This window comes from Ahaetulla prasina, chromosome 4 (genome assembly GCF_028640845.1).
Source record: "Ahaetulla prasina isolate Xishuangbanna chromosome 4, ASM2864084v1, whole genome shotgun sequence".
Classification (NCBI taxonomy): Eukaryota; Metazoa; Chordata; class Lepidosauria; order Squamata; family Colubridae; genus Ahaetulla; species Ahaetulla prasina.
The window spans coordinates 146,499,452-146,525,607 of NC_080542.1; the positions used below are offsets into that span (position 1 = coordinate 146,499,452).

At 40.2% G+C, this 26,156-nt stretch overlaps 1 protein-coding gene across 1 annotated transcript in view; it reads right to left on the reverse strand.

The window, feature by feature from the left end:
- OBSCN (obscurin, cytoskeletal calmodulin and titin-interacting RhoGEF) overlaps positions 1-26,156 on the reverse strand; it is a 266,194-nt gene that overhangs the window by 207,559 nt on the left and 32,479 nt on the right. The window contains exons 8-24 of the mRNA XM_058182772.1: positions 23,937-24,212; positions 22,894-23,175; positions 22,481-22,762; positions 21,735-22,016; positions 16,965-17,246; positions 15,632-15,913; positions 14,302-14,583; positions 12,983-13,264; positions 12,014-12,226; positions 11,378-11,659; positions 9,349-9,630; positions 7,606-7,887; positions 7,149-7,430; positions 6,424-6,699; positions 5,124-5,399; positions 3,180-3,455; positions 1,666-1,932 (exon numbers count right to left, since the gene is read on the reverse strand). Of these exons, the coding sequence (XP_058038755.1) occupies positions 1,666-1,932; positions 3,180-3,455; positions 5,124-5,399; positions 6,424-6,699; positions 7,149-7,430; positions 7,606-7,887; positions 9,349-9,630; positions 11,378-11,659; positions 12,014-12,226; positions 12,983-13,264; positions 14,302-14,583; positions 15,632-15,913; positions 16,965-17,246; positions 21,735-22,016; positions 22,481-22,762; positions 22,894-23,175; positions 23,937-24,212 (4,686 nt within the window). The remainder of the gene's footprint in view (positions 1-1,665; positions 1,933-3,179; positions 3,456-5,123; positions 5,400-6,423; positions 6,700-7,148; positions 7,431-7,605; positions 7,888-9,348; positions 9,631-11,377; positions 11,660-12,013; positions 12,227-12,982; positions 13,265-14,301; positions 14,584-15,631; positions 15,914-16,964; positions 17,247-21,734; positions 22,017-22,480; positions 22,763-22,893; positions 23,176-23,936; positions 24,213-26,156) is intronic.

The window sequence follows — 26,156 nt, forward strand, 5'->3', positions numbered from 1 at the left end:
ACAATCTATTGCTGCCTCCCGACTCCCAGCTGATCGGCTAGAAGGAAAAAATCAAGATTCACTTGTCGAAGAAGAGGAAAAAAAAAACAAGACACCATCCCATTAAACCGAGAAGCCAAGAAGCCTCCCAACTGATCGGCTCGCTTCTCAGCCAGGAGATCGCTTGGCAAAGAAGAAGTGGGGGGGAACGCTGTCGTTTTAAATTTACAGAGCTGGAAGCTCCTTTCTGAGTCAGCTAAACAACAAATTGGATAAGAGGAGGAATTCTTATATGGTTCAATGTTTTTGAAGTTTTGGGGTTTGTGCAACATGGGCTTTGTGTTTCTAAAAAGGTTTGGGCGATTTCCATTGTGAAGTATCCTGTCTTGAATGAGTTTTCTGCCTGCTTGTAAATGGAGCCGAACTTCTGGCTTCCACTTTCTATGATCTCTGCTTACAAAGTTTCCTTTATGCAGCTGGCAGGAATGTGGAATTCCAGGCAGGTTCCTTGCTAGCAGCTTGATTATTCCTTAATTATCTGGGATATTTTATTTGGGAAATGAAGAGGGGGGAGTTTGATTCCTTCCCAGAACAGATTAGTGGGGTGGGGAAGAAATGGAGATTTTGAAGTAACCTTCCCCTGGAGTGGAGAGGGAATGGGGATTTTAGGTTTGCTGTACAACATCAGCCATAATACTAATGATTCTTTTGAACAATATGCAGGTTGTATTACATGAATGGCTATTTTATATGTGAAATTATGACTAAAACCTATATAGGTTCACACTGTCAGGAAGTTTCTCCTTAGTTTTTGGTTGCTTCTCTCTTTGTTGAGTTTCCATCCATTGCTTCTTGTTTTGCCTTCTGGTGCTTTGGAAAATACTCCCCCCCCCTTCTTTCTAGCAGCCCCTTAAAAGCCTGTTGCCTATCACACTCTTGGGCAAAACATGTGAGCCATTTCCTCCTTTCAGCGGTCCATGAAAGTGCATCTATAGCAGAGGTCTCTAACCTTGGCCACTTTAAGACAGCAAAGCTGGCTGAGGAATTCTGGGAGTTGAAGTCCATATGTCTTAAAGTGGCCAAGTTTGGAGACTCCTGATCTATAGTATGTAGATAATAAAGTTGAAAAAAGGTGAACAACATTTTTGCAGAACTATAGATACGTTGAGGCTGGGTGTGACAAGGAATGGCTGGGAGGGGAGGGGCCAGGCGAGGTACCCCTTGACATGAGAGACATTGAGTTGGCCACGCCTACCCAGTCATATGACCATCAAGCCACACCCACTGTCACATGACCATCAAGGCATGCCCACAAAATAAGCCACACCCACAGAACCGGTAGTAAAAAAATTTAGAACCCACCCCTGCTTCAAGCACTGATGATGTTACCTAGCTGGGTCATGAAACATTGCAAGTAAACAGCTAAGCTCAGAGAGCACCAAGGAACCCACAGTCCTCCTTCTCCTTCTCCTTCTCTTCCTCCTTCCCCTTCTCACCCCCCTCTTCTGTCTCCTTCTATTCCTCTTCTTCCTACCCTCCTTCTCCACCTCTTCCTCCTCCTCCCCTTTCCCCTCCTCCTCCTTCCTTCGGCAAACCCCCATTCCCTTCTAATGCTGATGAAGTTCTCTAGTTCACAACAGCTGCTTCCTGTGGCACTACTACATACCCCACTACATCAGAAAGTACCTGTGGGGGTGACTTGAATGGTGCATTGGTCATTCCTTGTCTCACATGAATATTCTCCCTTGTCCTCAGCCCGCAAGCTGGAGATGATCAGCACTCTCTTGGCACCAATTTCTTGCATCAGGTAGCGCTTGCTGGCTTTGAGGACTGTTCCATCCTTGCGCCACACTACCATTCCTTCAGGCTGGCAAAGTTCACAACTCAAGCTCAAAGCCTTTCCGAGCTCAGCTTTTATGGGCTCCAGCTTTTTGGCAAACTTAACCGGTACTTCTGTAGGAGAATTGGAAGGTAGAAAGAAAATAGGTCAAAAGAAAGATCATATAGGTTTTTTCTATCCCGCCTTTATGGTGCAAACTGGTACAAATGCCCAGTGATATAAAATGTGCTGAACACTGAACACAGAATCCAGTGATTTGTTCGATGGATACATTTTTAGCTTAAGAAAGACATGTTTCTAAGCTTGGAACAGTATGTAACAGAAGAAGATATTTGTAACTCAAGGTTGAACTGTGGGATCCAACAGTGGTCTCTGAGCTGGGTTGGTTTCTTGCAGATATGTCATGACCCGACTAGGGAACATCATCAGTGCTAGAAGGGAAGGGGGTTTTCAGAGCAGGAGCAGGAGGAGGAGGACGATGACGACTGTGAGGTCTTTGGGGCTCTCTGAGTTTGGCTGATCTCTTGCAGACGTTTCATGACCCAACTAGGGAACATGATCAAGCCCTTCTCCCTTCTAGCACTGATGGTGTTACCTAATTAGATCATGAAATGTCTGCAAGAATTCAACCAAGCTCAGAAAGCCCAAGGACCCCACAGTCTTCTTTCTCCTGCTCCTCCTCCCCTCTCCCTGCAAACCCCCCTCCTTTCTAGCACGAATTATGTTCCTGCAGAAATATCTACAAGAAACAAACTCAGCTCAGAGACAACCAAGAATCCCAGTTCAACTTCAAGCTACAAATATCCTCCTTTCTGCAAACCGTACTCCCTTCTAGCATTGATGATGTTCCTTAGTTGAAACAGGAAACCTCTGCAAGAAATCCACCAAGCTCAGAGAACATTATAGACACTACAATTCTCCTTCACCTCCTTTCTGCAAACCCCATTCCCTTCTAGCACTGATGTTGTTCTCTGTTTGGATCATGAAACACCTGCAAGAAAGACCCCAAGCTCAGAGACCACCAAGACTCCACAGAACTAGTAACTACTGACCAGTGGTGGGATTCAAATAATTTAACAACCGGTTCTCTGCCTTAATGATTTCTTCCAACAACCAGTTCACCAAACTGCTCAGAAAGTTAACAACCGGTTCTCCCAAAGTGGTGCGAACTGGCTGAATCCCACCACTGCTACTGACTCACACAGCTCTTGAGCCCACATTATTCTGGGGCTGGAAAGAGCTTGAGATGATTTCTTTCATCTTCGACTGATCTGATGTTTCTGCCTCATGTCAGTTGGCCTTGCAATTTTCACCAAATTGCTTTGACATTTCAGGATGGCCATCTCTGCTTGTCTCTCACCTTCCACCTTGAGTTGGAACTGCTGTTTCTCACTCTTAACTTCGCAGGTGTACAGACCAGCATCTTTGGTTTCAGCCATCTTCACAATCAAGATCCTAGCCGCCTTGTCCTTCTTGACCTCATAGTTCTTACCATCGTGGATCTCAACTCCGTCCTTGAACCACTTGACCTCAGCATCCTCAGGTGATACCACGGTGGAGAAGGCGGCCTCCTTGTGCTCCTGAGCAACAATAGTCTCCTCCTGAGCAGCTTTTCTTTGGAGTTTGACCTCTGGTTCTGGAAGAGCAATGGGAAGATAAGTACTGCTGTCCTCAACTTATGACAGCACTTAGGAGGGGAACGTCTGTTGCTAAGCGAGCAGTTGTTAAGTCAGTAGTGAATCCAACCCTCCCTCCCCTCAATACCTCATAGAACATAGAATGGTAACATAATAGAAGAGATCCCTTGCCAAAGTAACTTAGGCATGTAAAAGACTCAGAATACAGAATAACAGAGTTGGAAGCAGTGGTGGGATTCAGCCAGTTCGCACCACTTCGGGAGAACCGGTTGTTAACTTTCTGAGCAGTTTGGCAAACTGGTTGTTGGAAGAAATCATTAGGGCAGAGAACCGGTTGTTAAATTACTTGAATCCCACCACTGGTTGGAAGGGACCTTGGAGGTCTTCTAGTCCAACCCCCTGTTCAAGCAAGAGACCCTATACCATCCTGGACAAATGACTGTCCAATCCCTTCTTGAAAACCTCCAGTGATGGAGCACCCATAGCCTCTGGAGGCAAGTCATTCCTCTGATTAATTGTTCTCACCATTTGGAAATTCCTCCTCAATTCCAGGTTGCTTCTCTCCTTGATTAGTTTCCATCCATTGCTCTTGTTTTGTTTTCAGGGGCCTTGGAGAATAGATTGACACACACACACCCTCTTCTTTGTGGCAGCCCCTCAAATATTGTAAGGCTGCTATCATGTCATCCATAGTCCTTTTTTTTTGATAGGTTAGTCATACAGGTAATCCTTGACTTACAACCATTCGTTTAGTGACCATTCGAAGTTACAATAGCACAGAAAAAAGTGGCTTATGACTGTTTTTCACGCGCCCCTTGCAGCATCCCCATGGTCATGTGATCAAAATTCGGAGGCTTGGCAACTCACTTAACAAAAGTCTCACTTAACATAAATTTTGGTTCAATTGTGGTCGTATGTGGAGGATTACATACTGATAAATCTATCTGCATGAAGATCTATTACATGAGGATAAATCTATCTCAGCATCTACTTCTGTCGTACTACCACAGCACCATTGAGAGTGTCCTGATATACGGCATTCTTGTATGGTATGGGAGCAGCTCTGCAGCAGACATAAAAGCTCTACAGAGAATTATTAAAACTGCCCAGAATATCATCGGGCTCCGGCTACCAGCCCTGGATGACATCTTTGCATATCACTGTTTGAGGAAGTTGCACAACATTCTCAGAGACTCTTCCCATCCTGCTTACAATCTTTTTGGGTTATTGCCTTCTGGCAGAAGATACAGAACAATTAAAACTCGGACCACACTTCTTCTGAATAGTTTTGATCCCAGAGCTATAATTGCACTCAACAATGAACTAAAGGGCCACCATCAGTGAGCTGTTGGACAGCATTACTTGGTCTGCTGTGTGGATGCTTGGGTGGTTTAAGGGTGGGGAATTTTTGGTGGGTGTGGGGGGGTATTTGGGGATTGTTATGTGTGTTGGGCTTAGTCTCTGAGTGTTATGTGAATTTCGTTGTATAGGTATACTGTGTAAATACATACAATGACAATAAACTTTATATATATATATTTATATATATTATCTATACTACCCCCTCAGGTGATCTTCAGACTATCCTTCTGATGATGCAATTTGGGACTACGCTGGGCTTTTTTAGCAGCTGCAACACACTATTAGAAAAGGAGAAGAGATCTCACCTGTTATTTCCACCTTGAAGGTCACTTTCTGACCACCTGCTTCACAGGTATATTGTCCAACATCCTTGCTCGCCACTTGCTCCAGATACAGTTTGCGGGTGTTTCCATCTGACTCCATTTTGATGTGTTTGCTGATGGGTACGGGTTGTCCATCTTTGTACCATTTCACCTGAGTGTCCGAAGTGGCCACCTGGCAGGTCAAAATGGCATTCTCCTTCAGGACTGCCTTGACTTCCTTCTTTATTTTGTCTTTATTAATAAAGACATCAGGAGCTTCTGTGATGTGGAAGAAAAGAGATGCTGACTTGCATAACAAGAATCAAATTTTTATTTCTTTATCTTATTTCAATCTATCTATCCATTCCTTCATCATCTCATCCATTCAATTCCATCTGTGTTTGTCTGCCTATCTATCTATGTACCTGCCCATTCATCATCTCATCCATCTATCCTTCTCTCTCTCTCTCTCTCTCTTTCTCTCTCTCGAATCTGTCCACACATCATATTCACTCACCTCTATGTCTATCTCTCTTTCTTTCTGTCTGTATCATCTATCTATGTTTCTAAGTATCTGTCTGTCTGTCTATTCACCCACCAACCCATCCACCAATCCATCCATCCTATTTATCTCTATCACTTCTCTCTATCAATTTATATTTATCTGTCTATCATCTATCTATCTGTCTGTCTGTCTGTCTGTCTATCTATCTATCATCTATCTACCTATCATCTAGTTATCACTCTCTTTCCCTCTCTCTTTTTTTGTTTTTATTTACATTTATATCCCGCCCTTTTCCGAAGACTCAGGGTGGCTTACAGTGTATAAGGCAATAGTCTCATTCTATTTGTATATTTACAAAGTCAACTTATTGCCCCCAACAATCTGGGTCCTCATTTTACCTACCTTATAAAGGATGGAAGGCTGAGTCAACCTTGGGCCGGGCTTGAACCTGCAGTAATTGCAGGCTACTGTGTTCTAATAACAGGCTCCTTACAGCCTGAGCTATCCACGGCCCTTCCCATATCTCTCTTTCTTTCTCCCTCCTCCCCCCATTTCTCTCTGATTCAATATTTTTGTCAACCTAAATGTTAAAGACTGTAACCCATTCAAAAGACTTCATAATTGCTTCTACATAATTTCCACTCTACTTACCTGGGATAGTGAGAGGAAGAAAGGTTTCAAGAATGCCCAAATAGCACCAAAGATTATCAACACAGATCGAAAAGAGATTCAGCCTTCTGATTGGACAAACTTTATGATATTGACTCATTCTACATGGAGCAAAATTGTTATTCTCACCTTCAACAACAACTTTGTAGGTCAACTTCTGTTTTTCAGCTTCACAGATGTATTCACCGGCATCTTTCTTCTCCACCTGTTGGACAACTAGACGCCGGGATCTGCCTTCAGCTTCCACCTTGAATTTTTTGTTGGAGGTGATCAATTTCCCATCCTTGAACCACTTGACATCTGTCTTTGCCTGGGCCACCTCACAACTGAGAGAGATGGTCTCTGTAGCCACAGCCTTGATGTCCTTCTCAAACATCTCCTTGTTGGCAAACATCTCCTCAGCTTCTGGACCATGATCATAGCAGGGTTTTAAAAAGCAAACAAAGAAAATAGCAGCAATTACTAAATACAGGGCTGTTCTCCTGTAGAATTAGGATCTTTTGCTAATTTTGTTTGACTCATTTTTTCCCTAGACTTGTACATAACCTGGAATTTTTAGCTACGTGGGACTCTGATAAAAAAATATAATGAATATAAAATGTTTCTAGAAAGCATAGAACAATTCAATCAAAATCTTTGAGCTATGGTATTTCAAATTCGTTGTGTGTCCCAAACAAGTATAATTGCCACAGATTTTTTTACAATAAATATATATTTATATCTATCATATATCTGTCTGTCTGTCTGTCTGTCTGACAATCACCTATCTATACTTGTCAACTTACAAAGACTCTATCCTGCTTATATCCAGCAATATAACTAAAAATAAAGAAAAAGGCTATGTATGTTGTTACCTGTTACAGTGACTTTGAAAGTGAGCTTCTGGCCACCAGCTTCACAGATGTATTCACCTCCATCTTTCTTCTCCACCTGTTGGATAACTAGACGCCGGGATCTGCCTTCTGCTTCCACCTTGAATTTCTTGTTGGAGGTGATCAATTTTCCATCCTTGAACCATTTGACTTCTGTCTCGGCTTGGGTCACCTCACAGCTGAGAGAGACGGTCTCTGAAGCCACAGCCTTGATATTGTTCTGAACCTTCTCCTTGTTGGTAAACATCTCCTCAGCTTCTCTATCTAATGTTGAAGGAATGGAGAAAGCTTCTTAATTCACTTTCTTCTTAGAAAGATTTTGATAGATAGATGATAGATAGATAGATAGATAGATAGATAGATAGATAGATAGATAGATAGATAGATAGATAGGAGAGAGAAGGGGGGGAAATATGTGTGTAATATAAAGGCATTTTACCTGCAACTGTGACTTTGAAAGTTAGTTTCTGGCCATCAGATTCGCAGGTGTATTCACCTGCATCTTTCTTCTCCACCTGTTGCACAATGAGACGACGTGATCTACCTTGTGCTTCTACTTTGACTTTCTTGCTCACAGTGATCAGTTTCCCATCCTTGAACCATTTCACTTCTGCCTTGGACTGAGCCACCTCACAACTGAGAGAGACATTCTCTGAAGACACAGTTTTGATATCTTTCTGTACCTTCTCTTTGTTGACAAACACCTCGGTAACTTTTTCATCTAGATGTGGGAACAGAGAACAAGACCCATTTAACATTTGAAGTAGTGAGCTTCAAAAAGGAGCTGTCATTTACACAGTCAGGCTCCATAAGATATGATCATCCTCATATCTTGGTCATCCTCATTAAGTGACAATCACCTATATATGAGCTCACAGTGTGCTACAGCTGCCAAAAAAGCCAATACAGTCCTAGGCTGCATTAAAAGAGGGATAGAATCAACATAACGTGAAGTGTTAATGCCACTTTATAAAGCCTTGGCAAGACCACTCTTGGAACACTGCATCCAGTTTTGGTCACATATTATAAAAAAGATGTTGAGACTCTGGAAAGAGTGCAGAGAAGAGCAACAAAGCTGATTAGGGGTCTGGAGGCTAAAATATACGAAGAAAGGTGGTAGGAATTGGGTATGTTTAATTAATTGGGTATGTTTAATTAATTGGGTATCCAATTAATATAGTAATTACATACTCATACTTACATATATATGCTTATATATTGTATAGTTATTTCATGCTTACGCTTATATATACTGTGTGACAAAAGAAATAAATAAAATAAATAAATAAAAATATGTCTAGTTTAATGAAAAGAAGACTAGGGGAGACATGATAGCAGTGTTCCAATATCTCAGGGGTTGCCACAAAGAAGAGGGAGTCAAACTATTCCCCAAAGCCCCTGAAGGCAGGACAAAAAGCAACGGATGTAAACTAATCAAGGAGAGAACTGAACTAGAACTAAACAGAAATTTCCTGACAGTAAGAACACCGAAGAAGATAGTGAGAGTTGAAGAAGCTACTTGGATGAGAAGCAAAACATCTTCAAAGAAAAAGAAAAACCAGAAAGTCCAGTTGCCTCTTGAAAAAGCACCTTTGGGGCAACCCTGATTTGGATGACTGAGAATCTCCATAGAGAGTGAGAACAATTAACCAGTGGAACGGCTTCCCTCCAGAAATTGTGGGTGGTTTTTAAGAAGAGATTGGACAACTGTTTATCTGAAATAGTACAAGGTTTCCTGCTTGAGCAGGGGGTTGGACCTCCAAGTTCCCTTCTAATCCTGTTATTCTGTTATCCTCCATATGGTTGTTCTTTTCTTGCCAAACTCCTCCTGAAGTTTTGAGCCCTCAACCAAATCAATCCAGATTTTCAAAATGCTACTTAAAAGGTAACCAACATCCTTATGTAGCTTTGGTTTTCATGTTTTTACTGGTGTCTAGTGCTCATCAATTTTGGAGGTGGTGTTGAAATACGGCCAGATTTCCAACTACAAAGAACATGGATAATAGAACTATAGTTGTGCTATCTAAAACTGTTGGCTGAAGCAAACTTTCTCATTGACGCAACTTGAAGGTGTTCTCTTACACTTCTGAGAGCTCCACTGGTCAATCAACCAAAAATGGATTGATCTGACCACTTTTATTGCTTTATATGGGAGATGTAGAGAATATAAAACTGGTTGTACCTGCAATTGCGACATTGAAGGTGAGTTTCTGGCCATCAGCTTCACAGGTGTATTCACCACCATCTTTCTTCTCCACCTGCTGAACAACTAGACGCCGGGATCTGCCTTCAGCTTCCACCTTGAATTTCTTGCTAGAGGTGATCAGTTTTCCATCCTTGAACCACTTGACATCTGTCTTGGCCTGGGCCACCTCACAGCTGAGAGAGACATTCTCTGAAGCCACAGCCTTGATGTCCTTCTGGACCTTCTCCTTGTTGACAAACATCTCCTCAACTTTTGCATCTAAGTTGAAGAAGAAGACAATCAAAATTCAACTTTTCAACCTTTGTTTTAAATTGTATTCATCCTTTCTTGAATCATAGGACAGTAGATCACATCCTCCATAAGGGAAATTACCCTATCGTCCCTCTTCAGGGTTTGTATAAAGTACATACAACTAGTCCTCAACTTACAATCACAATTGGAACCAGAATTTCTATTTTTAAGAAAGAAGGTTATTAAGTGAGTTGTGCCTGATCTTTTTTGCCATGGTTGTTAAGCAAATGCCTGCTGTTAAGTAAATCATGTGTTCATTAAGTGAATCAATAAATTTGCTTATCAGAAGTCAGTTGGAAAGGTTACAAATGGTGATCACATTTTATTTATTTATTTATTATTTCGATTTTTATACCGCCCTTCTCCCGAAGGACTCAGGGCGGTTTACAGCCAAGTAAAAAACAACAATACAAAAGTTAAGAACAATTTTAAAAAACTAATTTTAAATTGGCCAAACTGTAAAAATTTGCTAAATCCCATTAAAAACTAATTAAAACTATTAAAAAACTATTAGGCTAATCCTGCTCGATGAAATAAAAGAGTCTTCAGCTCACGCCGGAAGGTTCGGAGGTCAGAGAGTTGGCGCAACGTTGGAGGTAGTTCGTTCCAGAGGGCTGGCCCCCCCACAGAATATGAACCCACGATACTGCAATTGTTGTAAATTCATGCCAGATTCCAAGTACCCTAATTTCAATCACGTGACCAAAGGGATGCTGGGACAGTCATAATTGCAAGGACTGGCCATAAGTTACTTTTCTCAGTGCTGCTGTAACTTTGAAGGGTTTTTAAAAGAAATATATATATACCGTATATACTCGAATATAAGCCGATCCGAGTATAAGCCGAGGTCCCCAATTTTACCCCAAAAACTGGGGTAAACTGGGGACTCGAGTATAAGCCGAGGGTGGGAAATGAGGCACCTACCGGTTGGGGAAACCTCCTCCCTCAGCTGAGAAGGCTGGCGGCTCCCGCCCGCCCTCTCACTGCACCGCAGGGCTTCCGTAAAATGTGAAAAAGAAAAAAACTCAGTATAAGCCGATATACTCGAGTATAAGCCGAGGGCTTAAAAAAACAAAAAACTCGAGTATAAGCCGTATAGACCCGAGTATAAGCCGAGGGGACGTTTTTCAGCACAAAAAACGTGCTGAAAAACTCGGCTTATACTCGAGTATATACGGTATATAAGAAATGTCTTCAGACAGCACTGGCTCAATGGCCTTGAAACAGAGATGAGCATCAGCCCCCATAATCAGCAACAAGTAGCAGAGTAAAATTCGCAGGAACTCTTTCACCTTTATATCAGTAATCGCATGACTTCTGTAGATCCCATATGCTAAATAAATAAATAGATCAAGGGCTAGCATAAATAATTACTTCCAAAACAGCCATGACTGAAGCATTAGGAAATAAAATACCTAAATATACTATAGATTAATTCTAAAAGTATAAAAAATTAGTTTAACAGTTTTCTTGCAGATGTTTCATGACCCAGCTGGGGAACATCATCAGTGCTAGAAGACAGTGGGGTTTGCTCCCTGTTTATATACTATATAATCTTTTTGTGTGATGCTTATGTATATTGTTGTGACAAAATAAAAAAAACCTTGCTCCCACCTTGAGTTCATGGCAGCTGACATTGAATGGTTACAAAGCGCAAATGTGAGGTGGCAGCGCTCAATTCTCTTCTGTTAGCATGCAAAATCTTTTTTCCTACCTGCAACTGTGACTTTGAAGTTCAGTTTCTGGCCATCAGCTTCGCAGGTGTATTCACCAGCATCTTTCTTCTCCACCTGCTGAACAACAAGACGCCGGGATCTACCGTCTGTTTCTATCTTGACTTTCTTGCTGGCAGTGATCGGTTTCCCATCCTTGAACCATTTGACATCTGTCTTGGCCTGGGCCACCTCACAGCTGAGAGAGACATTCTCTGAAGCTACAACCTTGATGTCCTTCTGGACCTTCTCCTTGCTGGCAAATACCTCCTCAGCTTCTCTGTCTAATGGTGGAAGAAATTGACAAAGCACTTAATTCCCTTTCTCTTTAGGTCAATTTTGTCATATTCCTTTACAGCTAAAATTCTGAGCTTCAAGAAGGTCCAACTTACATATTCTATACCATCTAATATATGTCATCCTACATCTGGATGTTTGTCTCATTGGCAAACACCACTTCAGTTTCCAAATCTTGACCAAGACAAAAAAAACTTTTAAAGGTAAAAAAAATCATATTTAATTATTCCTGCAAGAATCGTTATTAAGTCTAACATTGAGGTCTGCTGGATCTTCTCCTTGTTGGTAAACATCTCCTCAGCTTCTCTGTCTAATGGTGGAAGAAATTGAAATGTTTCTACCTGCAACTGTGACTTTGAAGTTCAGTTTCTGGCCATCAGCTTCACAGGTGTATTCACCAGCATCTTTCTTCTCCACCTGTTGAATAACCAGACGCCGGGATCTGCCTTCAGCTTCCACCTTGAATTTCTTGCTGGCAGTGATCAGTTTTCCATCCTTGAACCACTTGACTTCTGTCTTGGCCTGGGCCACCTCACACCTGAGAGAGACATTCTCTGAAGCCACAGCCTTGATGTCCTCCTGGATCTTCTCCTTATTGACCAACTACTGTAGCATGATATAGAAAACATGGCAGTCATCAAAGATATTTAAAGTAGGATTTAGACGTTAACAGCATCCTTATTCAGCTTTTGTTCTAATGATTTTTATGGCTACGTGGCACTGATGAAATTTGTCCATTGTGTTCAAATTCTGAACAGATGTCCACCTACATGCAATAGGAAGAATAAAATGAAAAATACAGGTAGTCCTTGACTTACACCCACAATTGAGCCCAAAATTTCTGTTGTTCAGTGAGACAGTTGTAATGTGAATTTTATCCCATTTTACAACCTTTCCTGCCCAGTTGTTAAGTGATTCTGGCTTCTGCATTATCTTTGCTTGTCCAAAGATCGCAAAAGAAGATCATATGATTTTGGGACACTGCAACTGTCATAAATATGAATCAGTTGCCAAGCATCTGAATTTTGATCATGGGGATGCCATAATGGTTGTAAAAACAGGCATAAGTGAGTTTTTTTCAATGGTGTTGTAACTTTCAATAGTCACTAAATGAACTGTTGTAAGTCAAGGACATCCTGTACATCCTTGCAGAAGGAAAAACTGTTTGCAGAAACATACATTCATGTGGACACAAGTTGAGGCTGCTCTGTTAGTGCTCTGTTGAATGATCAATAAAAAGTAATATTGGTTTGATCACTTTTATCTCTATATATGGGAGGAATGTATGGAAGAAATTGAAATGTTTCTACCTGCAACTGTGACTTTGAAGTTCAGTTTCTGGCCATCAGCTTCGCAGGTGTATTCACCAGCATCTTTCTTCTCCACCTGCTGAACAACAAGACGCCGGGATCTACCGTCTGTTTCTATCTTGACTTTCTTGCTGGCAGTGATCGGTTTCCCATCCTTGAACCATTTGACATCTGTCTTGGCCTGGGCCACCTCACAGCTGAGAGAGACGGTCTCTGAAGGAACAGTCTTGATGTCCTCCTGGATCTTCTCCTTGTTGGCAAACACCTCCTCAACTTCTTTATCTAATGGTTGAAGGAAGGTGCAAAACATCTTAATTCACTTTCTCTTTAGGACATTTTGACATTTTCCTTTATAGCTAAAGTTCTGAGCTTCAAGAAGGTCCAACTTACATATTCTATGCCATCTAAGATAAGTCATCCTATATCTATATGTTTGCCACATTAGCAGATGCTACCTCAACTTCTGGATCTTGACTAAGACCAAAACAAAAACGTTAAAGCATTATTTTTAAAGGTAAGAAAAAAATATCAGTATTTAGGATTTAAGGGTCTAAAGAACATTAGTATAGGTCCTCCTGCTTGAGCAGGGGCTGGACTAGAAGATCTCCAAGATTCCTTCCACTTGTTCTGTTCTGTTCTGTTCTGTTCTGTTCTGTTCTGTTCTAGTCTAGTCTAATCTAGTCTAGCTTAGCCTAGCCTAGCCTTAATATTATCACAATTGAGCACAAAATTTCCATTGCTAAGTAGGACAGATTCTGAGTGAAGTTATGATCATTCTTGCCAGGGTTGTTAAATGAATTGTGGCAGTTGCAGTAAATACAGGTAGTCCTTGACTTACAACCATAATTGAGCCCAAAATTTCTGTTGTTCAGTGAGACAGTTGTAATGTGAATTTTATCCCATTTTACAACCTTTCCTGCCCAGTTGTTAAGTGAATTATTGCACTTGTTCAGTTAGTAACACAGTTGTTAAGTGAATTATTGCACTTGTTCAGTTAGTAACACAGTTGTTAAGTGATTCTGGGACACTGCAACTGTCATAAATATGAATCAGTTGCCAAGCATCTGAATTTTGATCATGGGGATGCTGCAATGGGCATAAGTGTGAAAAACAGTTGTAATGTGAATTTTATCCCATTTTACAACCTTTCCTGCCCAGTTGTTAAGTGAATTATTGCACTTGTTCAGTTAGTAACACAGTTAAGTGATTCTGGCTTCTGCATTAACTTTGCTTGTCCAAAGATCGCAAAAGAAGATTTTTTTGATCCCCCTATCTTCACATTTAGGAAGATGTAAAGGAAAATATAACAATGTTCACACCTGTAACTGTGACTTTGAAGGTGAGCTTCTCGCCATCAGCTTCACAGGTGTATTCGCCTCCATCTTTCTTTTCCACCTGTTGAATAACCAGACGCCGGGATCTGCCTTCAGCTTCCACCTTGAATTTCTTGCTGGAGGTGATCAGTTTTCCATCCTTGAACCACTTGACTTCTGTCTTGGCCTGAGCCACCTCACACCTGAGAGAGACATTCTCTGAAGCCACAGCCTTGATGTCCTTCTGGACCTTCTCCTTGCTGGCAAATACCTCCTCAGCTTCTCTGTCTAATGGTGGAAGAAATTGACAAAGCACTTAATTCCCTTTCTCTTTAGGTCAATTTTGTCATATTCCTTTACAGCTAAAATTCTGAGCTTCAAGAAGGTCCAACTTACATATTCTATACCATCTAATATATGTCATCCTACATCTGGATGTTTGTCTCATTGGCAAACACCACTTCAGTTTCCAAATCTTGACCAAGACAAAAAAAACTTTTAAAGGTAAAAAAAATCATATTTAATTATTCCTGCAAGAATCGTTATTAAGTCTAACATTGAGGTCTGCTGGATCTTCTCCTTATTGACCAACTACTGTAGCATGATATAGAAAACATGGCAGTCATCAAAGATATTTAAAGTAGGATTTAGACGTTAACAGCATCCTTATTCAGCTTTTGTTCTAATGATTTTTATGGCTACGTGGCACTGATGAAATTTGTCCATTGTGTTCAAATTCTGAACAGATGTCCACCTACATGCAATAGGAAGAATAAAATGAAAAATACAGGTAGTCCTTGACTTACACCCACAATTGAGCCCAAAATTTCTGTTGTTCAGTGAGACAGTTGTAATGTGAATTTTATCCCATTTTACAACCTTTCCTGCCCAGTTGTTAAGTGAATTATTGCACTTGTTCAGTTAGTAACACAGTTAAGTGATTCTGGCTTCTGCATTAACTTTGCTTGTCCAAAGATCGCAAAAGAAGATCATATGATTTTGGGACACTGCAACTGTCATAAATATGAATCAGTTGCCAAGCATCTGAATTTTGATCATGGGGATGCCATAATGGTTGTAAAAACAGGCATAAGTGAGTTTTTTTCAATGGTGGTGTAACTTTCAATAGTCACTAAATGAACTGTTGTAAGTCAAGGACATCCTGTACATCCTTGCAGAAGGAAAAACTGTTTGCAGAAACATACATTCATGTGGACACAAGTTGAGGCTGCTCTGTTAGTGCTCTGTTGAATGATCAATAAAAAGTAATATTGGTTTGATCACTTTTATCTCTATATATGGGAGGAATGTATGGAAGAAATTGAAATGTTTCTACCTGCAACTGTGACTTTGAAGTTCAGTTTCTGGCCATCAGCTTCACAGGTGTATTCACCTGCATCTTTCTTCTCCACCTGTTGTACAACCAGACACCGGGATCTACCGTCTGTTTCTAACTTGAATTTTTTACTGGCAGTGATCAGTTTCCCATCCTTGAACCACTTGACGTCTGTCTTGACCTGGGCCACCTCACAGCTGAGAGAGAGATTCTCTGAAGCTACAACCTTGATGTCCTTCTGGACCTTCTCCTTGCTGGCAAATACCTCCTCAGCTTCTCTGTCTAATGGTGGAAGAAATTGACAAAGCACTTAATTCCCTTTCTCTTTAGGTCAATTTTGTCATATTCCTTTACAGCTAAAATTCTGAGCTTCAAGAAGGTCCAACTTACATATTCTATACCATCTAATATATGTCATCCTACATCTGGATGTTTGTCTCATTGGCAAACACCACTTCAGTTTCCAAATCTTGACCAAGACAAAAAAAACTTTTAAAGGTAAAAAAAATCATATTTAATTATTCCTGCAAGAATCGTTATTAAGTCTAACATTGAGGTCTGCTGGATCTTCTCCTTATTGACCAACTACTGTAGCATGATATAGAAAACATGGCAGTCATCAAAGATATTTAAAGTAGGATTTAGACGTTAACAGCATCTTTATTCAGCTTTTGTTCTAATGATTTTTATGGCTACGTGGCACTGATGAAATTTGTCCATTGTGTTCAAATTCTGAACAGATGTCCACCTACATGCAATAGGAAGAATAAAATGAAAAATACAGGTAGTCCTTGACTTACACCCACAATTGAGCCCAAAATTTCTGTTGTTCAGTGAGACAGTTGTAATGTGAATTTTATCCCATTTTACAACCTTTCCTGCCCAGTTGTTAAGTGAATTATTGCACTTGTTCAGTTAGTAACACAGTTGTTAAGTGATTCTGGCTTCTGCATTAACTTTGCTTGTCCAAAGATCGCAAAAGAAGATCATATGATTTTGGGACACTGCAACTGTCATAAATATGAATCAGTTGCCAAGCATCTGAATTTTGATCATGGGGATGCCATAATGGTTGTAAAAACAGGCATAAGTGAGTTTTTTTCAATGGTGTTGTAACTTTCAATAGTCACTAAATGAACTGTTGTAAGTCAAGGACATCCTGTACATCCTTGCAGAAGGAAAAACTGTTTGCAGAAACATACATTCATGTGGACACAAGTTGAGGCTGCTCTGTTAGTGCTCTGTTGAATGATCAATAAAAAGTAATATTGGTTTGATCACTTTTATCTCTATATATGGGAGGAATGTATGGAAGAAATTGAAATGTTTCTACCTGCAACTGTGACTTTGAAGTTCAGTTTCTGGCCATCAGCTTCACAGGTGTATTCACCTGCATCTTTCTTCTCCACCTGTTGTACAACCAGACACCGGGATCTACCGTCTGTTTCTAACTTGAATTTTTTACTGGCAGTGATCAGTTTCCCATCCTTGAACCACTTGACGTCTGTCTTGACCTGGGCCACCTCACAGCTGAGAGAGAGATTCTCTGAAGCTACAACCTTGATGTCCTCCTGGATTTTCTCCTTGTTGGTAAACATCTCCTCAGCTTCTCTATCTAATGGTTGAAGGAAGGTGCAAAACATCTTAATTCACTTTCTCTTTAGGACATTTTGACATTTTCCTTTATAGCTAAAGTTCTGAGCTTCAAGAAGGTCCTACCTACATATTCTATGCCATCTAAGATAAGTCATCCTATATCTAGATGTTTGCCACATTAGCAGATGCTACCTCAACTTCTGGATCTTGACTAAGACCAAAACAAAAAAGTTAAAGCATTATTTTTAAAGGTAAGAAAAAAATATCAGTATTTAGGATTTAAGGGTCTAAAGAACATTAGTATAGGTCCTCCTGCTTGAGCAGGGGGCTGGACTAGAAGATCTCCAAGATTCCTTCCACTTGTTCTATTCTGTTCTAGTCTAGTCTAATCTAGTCTAGCTTAGCCTAGCCTAGCCTTAATATTATCACAATTGAGCCCAAAATTTCCATTGCTAAGTAGGACAGATTCTGAGTGAAGTTATGATCATTCTTGCCAGGGTTGTTAAATGAATTGTGGCAGTTGCAGTAAATACAGGTAGTCCTTGACTTACAACCATAATTGAGCCCATAATATGTTTCTAAGTGAGATATTTGTTAAGTAAGTTTTGCCCCATTTTACTTGCCACCTTTGTTAAGTGAATCACTGCAGTTGTTACATGAGTCACACGATTGTAAAGTGAATCTGGCTTCCCCATTGACTTTGCTTGTCAGAAGGTCGCAAAAAGTGATCATGTGATTCTGGGACACTGCAACTGTCATAAATATGAGTCAGCTGCCAAGCTAATGAATTTTGATCACATGCCCATGGGGATGCTGCAATGGGCATAAGTGTGAAAAACAGTTGTAATTAACTTTTTCAGTCACTAAATGAATGGTTGTAAGTTGAAGACTACCTGTACAACTCAACACCTATAAAATACTTATCCTGCATGTAGATTTTTGCCTTCTTGGTTAACACCACTTCAATTTCTCAACCTTGACCAATAAAAACCAAACCAAAAAAATTAAAGTATTGCTTACGAGATTAAAAGAATCCTTATTACATTAGCCATTCAACTTTTGCTTAATATTGAAGCAATCTGCAAATTCTGTTGAAACAGATTTCCAATTACCAGTGATCCTTGACTTACATCTGTTCATTTTAGCCATCGTTTGGTTAGAATATCACTGGCTCCAGTGACGTCACCGCTCCTGCCGGGTGCTCTAACAGGGCACTCCACGTTAGAAGATTGTAAAAGTCAGTGAAACAGTATAAATCACTGTTCATTGACCTTAGCATACCCTTTGGGCATAAGAGGGTTATGCAGAGTTGTGGGGGAGTGGTCGATCTAGACAGGGGGTTTGCTCTTAAGAGCGAATTTTCCTGGATTTATGGTCCCACCGAACTTCACTATCTCCAACTTCAAACACGCTCCTGGTTTTTTTCAGGAAAAAGGAGTAGGGGACATTTCTGCTCAAAAGGACTTATTAAATTGATTGATTTCTAAGCAGACGGGAATTTCACAAGCGTTCGATCTTTGAAGTAGAATCAACACGGCAAGTATACCGACTCCCCTTTTGAAACTTGAAACCTCTTTGTCTCTGATTAATTGACTTTTAAAATGGCATCTGAAAGTGAAAGTGAATTTTTTTAGTACAACAAAGTAGCGTTATTTGTGGATTCTTACAAACGGAGTTCTCTTATACTGAAAGGAGTAAAGGAAAGTTGTTAAGTTTAAATTCCTGATTCTTTTGAAGACAGAGTGGCAGCTAAACCTTTAAAGCCTTCTGGAAGAAGGGGATCTGAACCAAGTCTTGAGGATATATTGAAAGTACAATTAAAACTTTCTGAAGATAGGCAAAAAGAGATGATGGAGAATTTTAATGCAAAAATAAGAGAAGATATTCTCATGGCTGTTCAAGGATTGAGTAAAAAAATTGAGGGATTGGAAGAAGAAATGCAACAGATCTCTCAGTCAAATAAGCATTTAGAAGACAAAATGCAAGGTGTTCAGAAAAAAGTGGAACAAAATGAAGATCAGGTTGTGATATTACAATATAAACTTATGGAAGGAGCTCTTAGAATCCGTGGTATGCAAGAACAGCGAGGAGAAGACTTAAGAAAAATTATATCAGAAGCATTGGCTGAATTTATTGAAGTCGAACCCCAAGAGGTAGCTTACCAAATTGATAAAATATATAGAGTTAACTCCTGGATCGCAAGACAGAGAAAGCTTCCTCAGGACATTGTGGTTTATTTTTAAAAATTGGAGAACAGGAGCTGAAGGTGCTGAAAGAGATTCCTTCCAAGATGTTAAGAGATAGGAAGGAATTTGTTTTTTTTACACAAGAACTTAAAAAACATCAGATTCAATTCAGATGGGAGGTGCCAGTTGGACTGACAGTATTTTATCAAGGAAGGAGATATAGAATTGACACTGTTTTAAAGGCAAAGGATTTTCTTTCTACAGTTTTGAAAGTCGAAATAGAAGTGATAGAAAAACTTCAAGAGATTCAAGAAGGCGTGGTGATCCAAGAGCCTTCATTGCTGCCAGCATCAGAGGAACCACAAGAGCAAAGGGTGACAAGAGGAGCTCTTAAGCGTAAAGAAGAGCAACAGTCTCAAAGTAAAAGTCAGGACCCCAGTATGGAAGCTGTGGGAGGAGCTAGACGGAAGATACCGGAGGAGGATCTTCCGTTGTTTGCTTCAATAATAAGTGACTGGTTTAATTTAACGGAGGAAAGAATTTTGAATATAGAAGGTTATGACTTGTTATATGGATGGCATGCATATTTATTTTATGAAAAAAAAGTGGATAGGGCTTTTAAGAATTATGTGTTGAGAAGTGCTCTTTTGTGGGTCTGGAAAAAATATTCTTATAAATTAGATTACAAGATTCCTATATGGGTGAGCCCCAGACATGCAATAGAGAATATAAATATAGAACAGAAACAGGAGATGATTACTTATAAAGAACTTTTGTATGCTGAAGGAGGTAGATTGCAATTAAAACCATTACAGGTATTAAATGAAGAAGGGAGGAATTATACTTGGTTTCAATATGGGCAAATAAGTGCTAGATGGAAGGAAGATCAAAAAATTGGTATAATGCAAAGGGAGGAAAATTTAATAAAGCAAATTAGAAATCAGACCCAGGAGCATATAAAGAGATTGTATAATATGTTGCTTGAAATAGATTCGGAAAAGGATTTGGTAAAGGACTGTATGATAAAATGGGCACAGAATATTCAGGAACCAATAATGTTGGAAACATGGGAGAAAATCTGGGTTAGAAATGTTAAGTTTACACAAGCACAGAACTTAAGGAAAATTTTTATAAGATGTTTTATAGATGGCACTTAGATCCCAAAAAATTATCATGTATGTATCCTAATATCCAAGCGAAATGTTGGAGGTGTGATTGTGATGACGCTACATATTTTCATATTTGGTGGACTTGCAAGAAAATTAAGGCCTTTTGGATAAGAATTTGGTGGATTATTCAAAATGTACTGAAGAAGAAGATAAAGTTCCTGCCACAATTTTTCCTTTTGGGAATTATAACGGATTGTACAGGGATTGAGACTAAACTGATTCTGAATTTAATAACAGCAGCAAGACTGTTGATTGGACAATACTGGAAAAAGAAGAGGTACCTACAATAGAAGAATGGATACTGAAAGTCATTAATTTGGCTGAGATGGCTAAAATCTCAGCTTTGTTAAAAGACAATACGCAGGAAAGATATTTAATTGAATGGAAAAAATGGATTGATTATCTACAAAACAGATATCAGATTAAGAAATATCAGATTGCCTTTGAATAATTAGGAAGTTATTTTATGTAATGGGGAGGGGGTTGGGAGATGAAAAGCTTTGGATGAGGTCAATTGGATTGGAAGGGAAAATTTTATTCTATGTTTGGTTTATGTATAACAATACCTTGTGATTGACCCGGGAAGCCAGGGGGGGAAGGGAGGGGGGAAGGGGGTTTTCTGGGAGGGAGGGGGGGGAAAAGGGGGAAAAATGTTTTTGTTTTTTTAAAACTTTTTCAATAAAAAAAAAAAGAAGTTAGAATATCACTGACAAAAGTGATTTACAATCACTCCTCGCACTTACGACCACTGCAGCATAACCATGATCAGGTGAACAAAATTCAGGCTCTTGGCAACTAGCATGTATTTGTGATGGTTGCAGCATTTTGGGGTCATGTGAACACCATTTGTGACCTTTCCAGCTGGCTTCTGACAAGTAAAGTTAATGGGAGAAAATGGATTTGCTTAACAACCACATGATTCATTTGGCAACTGCAGTGATTTGCTTACAAACGGCGGCAAAAATGTTGTAAAATTGAGCATGTCTCACCTAACAACCCACCTAGAAATGGAAATTCTGGCCCAAATAGTGCTCATAATTCAAGGACTACATTCCAAAGGAGCCTCTGAGAGATGATCAACTAAAAAAGTATTGTTAGGTCCGTTTTATCATCTTATATCAGAAGGCGTAGGAAACATAAAAGAGTTTGTACCTGCAACTGTAATTTTGAAGGTGAGTTTCTGACCATCTGCTTCACAGGTGTATTCGCCTCCATCTTTCTTTTCCACCTGTTGAATAACCAGACGCCGGGATCTGCCTTCAGCTTCCACCTTGAATTTCTTGCTGGAGGTGATCAGTTTTCCATCCTTGAACCATTTGACTTCTGTCTTGACTTGGGCCACCTCACAGCTGAGAGAGACATTCTCTGAAGCCACAGCCTTGATGTCCTCCTGGACCTTCTCCTTGTTGGCAAACACCTCCTCAGCTTCTCTGTCTAATGGTGGAAGAAATTGACAAAGCACTTAATTCTCTTTCTCTTTAGGTCAATTTTGCATTTTCCTTTATAGCTAAAGTTATGAGCTTCAAGAAGATCCAACTATATAGTAGTCATTTTAAATGACAGTGTAGTCATGGCCTTTCAAATAACAGGGAGGGAAAAGGTCTGGGTCCCACCAGATGGATCTCCTTAAGAGAAAGAACCCATAATTTCCCCTGCCTCCCTGCTCTGGTGGTCAGGTAGATGTCACTTGGAAAAGACAATTATTCAGATAATCTGGCTTTAAGCCATGTAGGCTTTGAAGGTGACAGCTAGCACCTTGAATTGGACCCAAAAGCAAATCTATTTGTGATAGGTCAAAACATCAAAATATCTATTAATTTCTGTCATCATAGAGAGATTTGCTACTTATGTCTGGAAATATAATGATGAAGGAAAAGACTAAGGGATTTTTTTCCTACCTGTTACTGTTACTTGGAAATTCAGCATCTGACCATCAGCTTCACAGGTGTATTCACCTGCATCTTTCTTCTCCACCTGCTGGACAACCAGATGATGGGATCTATCTTCTGCTTCTACCTTGAATTTCTTGTTGGAGGTGATCAATTTTCCATCCTTGAGCCATTTAACTTCTGTCTTGGCCTGGGCCACCTCACAGCTGAGAGAAATGTTGTCTGAAGCTACAGCCTTGATGTCCTTCTGGACCTTCTCCTTGTTGACAAAGACTTCTTTAATTTTTTCATCTAGGGGTAGAAGCAGAAGACAAAACACATTTATTCAAATTAGAACTTCTGAGTGGACTTCTTAACTAGCAACCAAAAATGGATTGATTTAACCACTTTTAACTCTATGGGAGATATGAAGATAGTTGTACCTGCAACTGTGACTTTGAAGGTGAGCTTCTGGCCATCAGCTTCACAGGTATATTCACCTGCATCTTTCTTCTCCACCTGTTGAACAACCAGACGCCGGGATTCACCTTGTTCTTCTATTTTGAACTTCTTGGTGTCGGTGATCAGCTGTCCATCTTTGAACCACTTGACATCTGTCTTGGTCTGGGCCACCTCACAGCTGAGAGAGACATTCTCTGAAGCCACAGTCCTTATGTCCTTCTGGACCTTCTTCTGGTTGACAAATATCTCTTCAACCTCTCTATCTAAGAGTGGAAGGAATGGACAAAACATCTTACTTCACTTTCTCTTTAGGACATTTGATTGTTTTATTTAAAACTAAAGTTCTGAGCTTCAAAAGGGTCCGAGTGATAGACTATATACCAACTAAAAAATAAGTCAACCTATATCTAGATGCTTGCCTCTTTGGCAAACACTACCCGGGCTTCTGATTGTTGATCAAAAAAACATCTAAAATCATGAAATTTAGGAAAATCCAAACAGGATAATTTTTATTTCCTGGGGCCTGTACTTGTAAGATAAAGGCATCTGTATTTTTGTCATCTTGCTGATGTTCTCGTTAACATCTGAATAACTGTACAGGTAGACTTACGACCACAATTGAGCCCAACATTTATGTTGCTAAGTGAGACAGTTTAAGTGAATTTTGCCCCACTTTACGACCTTTCTTGCCACAGTTGTTAAGTGAATCACTGCAGTTGTTAAGTTAATCACCTACTTGTTAAGTGAATCTGATTTCCCCCCATTGACTTTGCTTGTCAGGAAGTCGCGAAAGGGGATCACGTGAATCTGGGGACACTGCAATTGTCATAAATGCATGCCAGTTACCAAGCATCTGAATTTTGATCATGGGACCATGGAGATGCTGTGACAGTGATAAGTGTCAAAAATGGTCGTAAGTCCCTTTTTTTTAGTAATGTTGCAACTTCAAATGGTCACTGAATGGACTGTTGTAAGTCAAGGACTACCTATATTAACAGCACCATAGGAAAATCAAGATTTTTACCTGTTACAATAACTTTGAAGGCCAGTTTCTGGCCATCTGCTTCGCAGGTGTATTGACCTCCATCCTTCCTGTCAACTTGTCGAATAATCAGCCAGCGAGATTTCCCTTCTGTTTCAATCTTGAATTTCTTGCTTGGGGTGATGAGTTTCCCATCCTTGAACCATCTCACTTCCATTGAGGGCTGGGCTACTTCGCAACTGAGAAAGGCGTTTTCAGAAAGAATAGCTCTGATTTCTTTCTGGACTTTCTCCTTGCCAAAAAAGACCTCTGCAGGCTCTGGGGTGAGGAATAACGGAAAAACAGAGTTGGAAGCGACCCTGGAGTTCGTCCAGTCCAACGAAGGAGATAAATCACGTGACTGCTTCAATCAAGACTCAGCCCTTCAATCAAGACTTATGAATGAATGTTTGTATGTACCAATATTCATCCATCCATCCATTCATTTGTATTCTGCCTTTATTCTTTTTACAAATAACTCACAGCAGCGAAAATATCCAACACACCTTCCTCCTCCTATTTTTCACACAACAACGTTGTGAGGTGAGATGGTCTGAGAGAAAGAGACTGAGTCAAATCACCCAGCTGGCCTAAAGAAGGACTAGAACTCACCATCTCCTGGTGATTGGCCCAAAGTCAGCTAGCAGGCTTTCATGGCTAAGGCGGGACTTGAATTCATGGTCTCGTGCTTTCTAGCCCTGTGTGTTAACCACTAGACCAGTTTTCTCTTATCCATTTTCATTTCTTGATTTTATCCCTCTTGGAAGTCTCTGTTGACTTTCTGCCCTAAAATGCACTTCTTGCGAATTGTTGGTGTTGGTCAGCAAAGACTGAAGCTTTGACTGATACATAGAGATCTGCAGGTTGTTTCCGCTAATAATAAAGCTTAAAATCCCTTTATTTACTAGAGTGTTCATTGTTCCTAGATCAGTGATGATGAACCTTTTAGACACCGAGTGCCCAAACTGCACACGCATGCACGAACATGCACGCATTGAGCAGAGACTCAAAGGCCAGCTGGCCGGTGGGAGATGGGGCATCCCAACACTGGCAGTGCTGCAAGAGGTAAGATCTCTTTCTTTCATGAGCTTCTGTTTTATCATTTGCAGGAAAACAGAAGTTCATGAAAGGAACCCCATAGAGATCTGACCTGGGGTGATGGTGCGCGTGCCAGCAGAGAGGGCTTTGTGTGCCACCTATGGCATGCATGCCATAGGTTCACCATTACGGCTCTAGATCCACCCTCCCCCAAAACCCAATTGCCACAGTATCTGATCACTGCCTTGAAACCTGTCAAAGATCTGAGCTTGAAATTCAAAACCACAACAGCATCATGGTCAGCTGTTTCCATGCAGTGGCTTAGGAAAATATATACTGATGACAGTTAATATTACAGGTAGTCCTTGACTTACAACTGTTTGTTTAGAGACAAAGTTAAAAAGGTGCTGAAAAAGGTGACTTTTGACAATTTTTCACACTTACGACCATTGCAGCATTCCCATGGTCACAGGAATAAAATTCCGACACCTGGCAACTAGGTTGTATTTATGACAGTTGCAGTGTCTCAGGATTAGATGATCCCCTTTTGTGACCTTCTGAAAGCAAAATCAGTGGAGAAGCCATCCACTTAACAACTGTGTGACTAGTTCAACAAATGCAGGGATTCTTTTAACAACTGTAGCAAGAAAGGTTGTAATAAGGGGCAAATCTCATTTAATAAATGTCTTACTTAGCAACAGCAATGTTGGGCTCAATTGCAGTCCTAAGTCGAGAACTACCTGTACAGACATAATTGAAAGGAAGCATTTGGACCAATGGTGAAATCTGAAACGGTTTACTACCGGTTCGCTGGCTGCGTATGCACGTTGTGTGCGCGCATGCGCAGTGCACACCAAAAGGAGGCATGGAGTAAGTAGATCAGCATGTGGAGGGGGAGGGGTGATCAGCTGTGGCACACAGTCTTTTTTTTTTTTTACTTTTAAAAGCATTTTTTTACAACCTATTCAGGTGAATAGGTTGTAAAAAAAATGCTTTTAAAAGTAAAATGAAAAGCCTCTGACGATCAGGCAGCTCAGCTGTGATTGTCAGAGCCTCTTTACTTTTAAAAGCATTTTTTTACAACCTATTCAGGTGAATAGGTTGTAAAAAAAATGCTTTTAAAAGTAAAATGAAAAGCCTCTGACGATCAGGCAGCTCAGCTGTGATTGTCAGAGCCTCTTTTTT